Below are 7,726 nucleotides of genomic sequence, written 5' to 3'. Positions count from 1 at the left end.
CCTATAATCATTAGTACGCAACAGCCTGTCATTATCCATCATTTTTTGACTACTAATGGTTGATTAGTCATTTTAATATGTTTGTTGGCGTTTTCTTGCATCATTAAGATTTCAAAGTCCTTAGTTTCATCTTTTTTTCCCTTTACATATTCTAAAATATACTCGATATTTTCCTTTTCACAATCTTCCAACTGTATGATAATATTTTTAAGCTGCTTGACATTGTCTTGTATCACTAAAAAAAGAAGTAGGGAATTAGATACTTCTTGTACACGAAATCAATTATTATTTCACAATATGATCCTACTTTGTTACACAACATTTCACAAAATATCTATCATTTGTAAGATAACTCTACAAGTAGAAAATCAAAATGATAACAAGATTAAACTCAAAATTAAATTGATTTACAAGTTTTTAGTTGTGTAAATTATCATTGTATTGACATACAACAATTTCATAAGACATGCCACATTCAATAAATGTATACACGAGTGATGTTTTAGAATAAATTACACTCATTTGTTGGTTTTTGATTGTCTAGATCGATTACCATATGATTTACCATGTAACATGTGCAAAAAACCATATTGATGTTTTACGATCTAATACATATTTTTGAACAACATAAGAATTTTCTTGCATCAACACCCATGAAATGAATTTAAAAGTTTATTTGATGGTGATGTAGTTTAATCATTCATTAAAAAACATATACGAAAATATGACGACTACAACAATTCATGAAAAGATACTACTATCCATATCAAAGAAAGGATATCGGTCAAACACTTTTCAAAAAGAAAATGTTTCAAACTTATGTTATAGAAGGATGGAACCTTTATGCTATTTCTTAAATTTATAAAGAACAATTCAAATGATTCAACTTAATAATTTTTGGTGAGCATATATATATATATATATATATATATATATATATATATATATATATATATATATATATATATATATATATATATAGGGAAGGGTTATTTGGAAAACAAAAAAACCCTAAAAATCATAAAAATCATAAAAATGCATAAAAAAAATACTTAGAGATCACAAATTTTTTTTTTGAAAATTTTTTTGAAAAAATCGTAGTTTTTTATACAAAATCGGTGAAAAAAATTTTGAAATTTTTTTTTTTTACAAAAAAAAAAAAAAATTGATTTTTTATTTTTTTTTTCAGCGAATTTTAACAAAAACCTACGATTTTTTATAAAAAAAATTCAAAAATATTTTTTGTGATCTCTAAGTATTTTTTTTATGCATTTTTAGGGTTTTTTTTAGGGTTTTTTTGTTTTCCATGTAACCTAAACCTATATATATATATATATATATATATATATATATATATATATATATATATAAGTTTATTAGAAAATGTAAACTTGTCAATTTGCAATTTGTTTCTTAAGATCATTTTGAGATAAAATTATAACTAACATTATTATTTTATAATATTTAATACTCTATTTAAAATGGATTAAAAATGCAATAATAAGGGCATTTTGGTATTTGACTAAAAGGTTTTCATTTTATGTGTGTTGGAAATGAGTACGGAGAATAAGAAATAGGATTGATTTAATTCTTAACGGCAGAGGGGCATGTCTTCCCTTCTCCACTCCATTACCAACTCCTCTCACATTCATTATTTCATTTTTTTCAAAACACACACACTCACTCACACTCTCTCTCTCTCTCTCTCTCTCTCTCTCTCTCTCTCTCTCTCGTGCTTCAAGGTCTTCTTCCCTCATCCAAGACCTTTACATCTTTCAAAAATTGAAGCCATCAAAACCCTAAATTACAATCTTACGCTTTACCAATGACTTCGTTTTTCTTAAAAGCAGCAAAACAATAGATGTGATCTAAGAATGGGATTCGGAGGAGACGATTGAATTATATCTTCACTTATTGATTTGGTAAGTCCGGGTAGTAATTGTGTAGTTGAATTTCTTCTCATTTTTGTTTTAGTGACATTACGAGCAGGATAATGACGTTGATGTGAAACTGTAAATCTGTAACTGATTCAACTTGTCGTTTCCCTCCAGTCCATCACATCTTTGATTTGTCATTGTCAACCCTAATTTTCTCAAAATGAAAAATCGAGGCGGTGTTTGTTAGCAGTTACAGTCGCTACATTATTTTGGTGGTAATTGTCGTACTAATTTTGAAATCTGAACAAACGGAAAATAGCTATTTTGAAATTTAGATCCTGAACTTAGGTTTACTGTGTGTTCTGGAGGAGTATCAAATAGGTTCATAATGTATGGATTTGGAATTTTTGCTTTTGCATACTAGGTATTGTTTATTTTAGCAGCTCAATGAGCAACTTGGACTTATCTTAGCTACGATTTTGCAAATGAGTCGTACTTAATTATTTCCTGATGCTAGCAAATGTCCAACACCTCATGTTCTAGTTAGCATTTAGCTTAGAGGTTAGAATATTTTGCTTCTAAGACCGAAGAGGGTTTTGACTTTTGATATGGGGTGTTAGATCGAAGATAAGAAGTTATTATTATTATTTTTTCATTCTTTTCTATGATTTTACACTTTGTAGTACTGTCTGATTGACTTATTGATTGCTGCTCTTACATCTCAGGTCCGGCTTTCTGGATTTCTGTTTGTTGTTTGATAAATTATATTCCAATCATATATGAGAAGATGGAAGTTGAGAAACGAAGTTCAAAGGGAGGGTTTCTTCAGTTGTTTGATTGGAATGCCAAATCTCGGAAGAAACTCTTCTCAAATAAACCGGATTTACCAGGTAACTGACATTACAAAATGCTAATTTTATTGCTTTCCTGTAACTCAGTGCTTTATCCATGCTTCATACTAATATCTAATGGTTCAATGTCACACAGAAAGTTCAAAACAAGGAAAAGAAAACTTAGACAATTTGGCTACATCAAGGCTTCAACAGGTACAATCAAAGTTAGTTTTTCATGGTTTCAATTCTTCTGATTATTAAACTTTGACATGTGTATGATGTGAATGTATGTAGATGAAGCTACATGAGAGCATGCATGGTTCAAGTCTAATAGGAAATGATTGGGATTCATCCATGAATAATGATGAAGGATGTGGAACAAAAGCCCCTGGGGTGGTGGCTAGACTTATGGGATTAGATTCTTTACCAACTTTAGACACTTCTGACCCTGGTTTTACTCCATTTATTGACTCCCAGTCTTTTAGACATTCATATAACCCAAGATTGACCACTGAATTTGAAACTGAGCACAATTTTGTAAACTATGGCATGAGAAATAAACTGGATGGTTTTTCAAGAAACCCGGTTGAAGATAGATTACAAAAATTACAAAATCGCCCGATTGAAAGATTTAAAACTGAAGCATTACCTCCAAAATCAGCTAAATCTGTACCTATTTCACACCACAGAATGTTATCTCCCATCAAAAGTCCTGGATTCATCCTTTCAAAAAATGCTGCTTATATTATGGAAACAGCTTCTAAGATGATTGAACAAAGTCCCCAGTCAACTCTCGGTCAAAGATCCCCATCTTTTAGGTCTTCTTCTATCCCCTTAAGAATCCGTGATCTAAAAGAGAAAATGGAAGCTGCACAAAGAACACCCAAATCACACACCCCTGTGACTGTGAATTCCTCTAAATCACAAAGAAAATGTCGGACTGAAATTGTGGTTTTAAAGCAAAGTGCTCCAGGAAGTTTGAAGAACAAGAATAAATCTGTTATTCCACCTGCTACCCCTTTGAAAACAGATAAATTAGAGGGAACCACTTCAAGAAATAGTAGGATTCCCATGAAGCAAAAAGAAGATTTGGAAAAGAAACAAAGGAACACACCAAAAAAGGTGCATATTCATAATAATAGATCAACAACAACAGGTAAAAGTAAAACCAATGAAGTGCTTACACAAAACAATCAAAAGCAAAACTGTGCATCTAATAAAGATCGATCAAGTCTAAAACCTAAGGTTCCTTACCAAAATAAACCAAAGAAGGGTGTTGAAGCTTCTAGAAAGGAATTGTTGCCAAAAACAAAGGGTATTTCTGGGAAGAAAAGGCCAACTGATGGGGATACTACTAACACTGTAATGATCAAGGAAAAAGAAAGATCTGTAAAATGTAATATATCTATTGATGGATCTTCAAATTGGGAGTCTGTTGACATGAAAAATGGGATGGATGTTGTGTCATTTACGTTTACTTCACCTATCAAGAAACCTGAATCTGAGTCATGTGGTCAATCAGGAATGAAGAAAAGAGGGTTGAGTCTTAAGTTTGATGATCAAATTGATTTGGGCACTTCAAAGCTTCCTACTTTTGGGACACCCATGATTGATAGTGATGCTTTGAGTGTTTTATTGGAACAGAAACTGAAGGAATTAAGTTGTTTAGTTGAAACATCTCAATCTGACATTGTCAATGAAGGGTCTTCTCCAAATTCTGATAAAAATGATAACAATATGCAGAAGGACAAGGGTATCATCCAAGATGACTGTGATAAACCGGAGTGGCAGGTATATTTATTAAAAAGACTCAAATACCCTTTTGACCTCATAAAATTAGAAATGCTGCATGTTAGGTCTATTGAAAATTCCAATTTGTGTAGAGTTACATTATATCAGAGCCAGATAGACATGAAATGTAATAATTGCATAATTTAACAAGTAATACTAGTCTAATTAATAAACAAATTTAAATTTACCCATAATATTAAAAACTTTTATATAAATAATGGAATTTATATCGAGGTCTTGTTTTATTTTTCAGGGTGTTGAAGTGAGAGAATGCAACAGTGATGAGAGTGGGACAACAACATTAACAAGCAATTGCATAACTTCCAACAGCACAACCACCTTAACTAGCAATGGTAAGATTCTGATGGAATTGGAATTCAAGATTCCATTCCGTAGCGTGTTTGGTTGTCAAATGGACGGAATTCAATTCCGTAGGACTTCATATTTTTACCATCACACACACTCCACAATCCTTCAAAAGGCTCTGTTTGGTTCGTGGATTCCGACGGAATTGGAATTCATGATTCCATTCCATGGTGTATTGACGGAATTCAATTCCGTTAGAATCCTCAAAATTCCATGTACGATGGATTTCACCATTCTTACGCGAGGGGGTAGAAGAAATTCAATTTCACTCTTCCCTTTTAAAAAAAGACCAAAATACCCTCATTATAAATATATAATACAATGAACAAATTTAACGAATTATATAAATGCTTCTTTTCAGGAAACAAGGAGTATCCTTACACAAGAAACATGGAACATTTAGCCGAGGAAATAGAATTGCAAGATTCCGCCACATCACTTCCCAATCCCAATTCCAACACCATATTCCAATTCACCTCAATGACAAAATGGTCCTCACAATGGGAATTGGAATACATCAAAAAAGTACTTACCCACGCCGAATTGCTCCTCGACCAAAAGGGCATAAACGTCAATTTATACGATCATTTAGAGACCCACAACAACAAAAACATGGACCCGTATTTGAAAGTACAACGAAAGGCTATTTTCGACTGTGTGAGTTTATGCGTGGATGGTAGACGCGAACGTGCTTTCAATGGAAGCTATGAGGAATGGGCAAAATGGTCATTGCAGGTAAAAAAGAAGGAATTGTTGGCGGATGACATATGGAAGGAGATATGTGGGTGGACAAACATGGAGGAGATGGAGGTGGATGAGGTGGTGGAGAAGGACATGAGTAGTGGAGAAGGGAAATGGTTGGATTTTGAGATTGAAGCCTTGGAAGAAGGCATGCTGCTTGAAAACCATCTTTTAACTGCATTGATCGATGAAATAATAGTCGATTTTTTGCACTCTTGATTCCATGTTTAACTAATGTGTTTTTTAGCATTCTACTTTGTTGTAAAAAACTAAAAAAAAAAAAAATTATATTACTTGGTATGTCACCTATCAACCTTTTTTGAATCATATTATGCAAGTAAAATGGACAAATAGATTGACGTTTAGATTTCCTTGTAATTTCAAACACATTTGGTTAACGAGTGTAGTCTTTAGTGTTACATATTAAAACCGAACTCTTATGACATCCATCTAGCAGATTGTTGTATTTTTTTCATCTTACACTTGAAATTGTATTTTTGTATTCGACCCTCAACGACTTTAAGAAAGTTTCAATATCAATGTGGTTTTGACAACAAAGTAGAATGATGCTCTTAGGATAGTTTTGGAGAATTAGGCGAATTTTCTAGTCTCTACAATGTCATTTTTAAATTGGGCTCATCAGTTCCATACGACAGGCTGATGTGTCTGATTTACATATTATATTATGTTTTCGGGACAATATTTTTCCTAAAACAAACTTTTTAAATTTTCATTAGAAATTGAATTTTATATCAACTTTCTAAAAAGCTATTGTGTATTGGATATAGATTTATATGTTTCTTAAAAACGTGACAGATTGGAAAAATAATTTTTTTTTTCTATATATATATATATATATATATATATATATATATATATATATATATATATATATATATATATATATATATATATATATATATAATTGGAGATGAAAAAACCAATAATGATGAATGAAACAAGATATCTGTGGGAGCCAGTTATATCCTGGCGAGGCATGTAAGTGGTCCATTTGCAACCACCACCAAACAGGATCCCTACTACTCTACTGTCTACTCTTCATTTTTCAATTCTTCCAACATTCAATGCCTACTGTCACCACGTTCTAATACATTTCTGGGATGTTTCATCCGTTCAATTTATTTCATTTTTAAATTTTGCATGGTTGACTATTTGGATGTAAAATATAATACTTTAAATCGATCATTTTCTAGATAAATTGATAAAAAAAACATTGTTGCATGTAGCTTTGGTTCATAAGCCTAACTTATTTGAATAATATAGATGTGTAAGTTGATATGTCATATGTTTGGTGGACCTTGGAATATGTAAAAACGACTATATGAGTGTGAAGTTGAACAATATGACATTAATGTATAATCCCAACGAAAGTTGCTACTTAATGGTTTGCACCAACTTGAAACAATGGGTGCCAACTGGGTCCTTAGGAGGTATTATGCAAATGTTGGTGGGCCTATAAATGAAGGAATTAGATCATTTAAAGTTTTGATTGTGAAATTAATTGTGATGAGTGACATTCATAATTAGGGAATTAAGCTCTAAATTCTTTTTGTTTTGACCATAGTCAACGTTCATGCAAGAGGGAGGGGAGGAGGAGAAGGAGAGATATCTATTTTATGGTTTTCTCTGAAAGAAGGTGTTCCAGGTGATTTAAGGATGATTGGTATATAAGAATATGTAGCACCTAAAATCTTTATGAATCATTTTCTTTGTTCATCTTCATGTATGGGTATGCTGTAGGAATCTTATGTCACTATTGGACGAAGGTTTGGTACCGAAAGTGTTGTTTCTACAAGGCCGTATCAAAACACACCCGAAGAGGATCTTGAAGGTCGCACCAAAGTGTACAGGAATAGGTGCTTATGTCAAATTCTTGTAAAAGCTAGAAAAGAAATTATATAGACCGTACCAAGGCCCCCATACGATCTGTAAGAAGGAAGGTGTAGACCATACCACCTCCCGTGCACCAATGGATTTTGGTGGTCTACTGCACAGTTGTTGGATTATGTGTCTAAGCTCATAACTACAATTGATATACTCTTGAATTGATAGGAGCACAGTCCTTTTGGGTTGCCCTCAAACCTAACAACTCCAGAA

General features: G+C 32.4%; 1 protein-coding gene across 1 annotated transcript; it reads left to right on the top strand.

Moving 5' to 3' along the window:
* Positions 1 to 1,614: 1,614 nt before the first annotated feature.
* Positions 1,615 to 6,083, top strand: LOC145137213 (uncharacterized). The gene is made up of 6 exons (XM_079071352.1): positions 1,615 to 1,922; positions 2,603 to 2,767; positions 2,865 to 2,923; positions 3,005 to 4,501; positions 4,755 to 4,854; positions 5,229 to 6,083. The coding sequence occupies exons 2-6, from the start codon at positions 2,665 to 2,667 to the stop codon at positions 5,825 to 5,827; spliced, it is 2,358 nt and encodes a 785-aa protein (XP_078927478.1). The 5' UTR covers positions 1,615 to 1,922; positions 2,603 to 2,664; the 3' UTR covers positions 5,828 to 6,083.
* Positions 6,084 to 7,726: the final 1,643 nt, after the last annotated feature.

The sequence above is a fragment of the Lactuca virosa genome, chromosome 9, assembly GCF_052849685.1.
Source record: "Lactuca virosa cultivar CGN04683 chromosome 9, Lactuca_virosa_CGN04683_v6, whole genome shotgun sequence".
In the NCBI taxonomy this organism is placed as follows: domain Eukaryota; kingdom Viridiplantae; phylum Streptophyta; class Magnoliopsida; order Asterales; family Asteraceae; genus Lactuca; species Lactuca virosa.
Note: the sequence above shows the minus strand (reverse complement) of the source record. Positions and strands in the feature narration are given on the sequence as shown.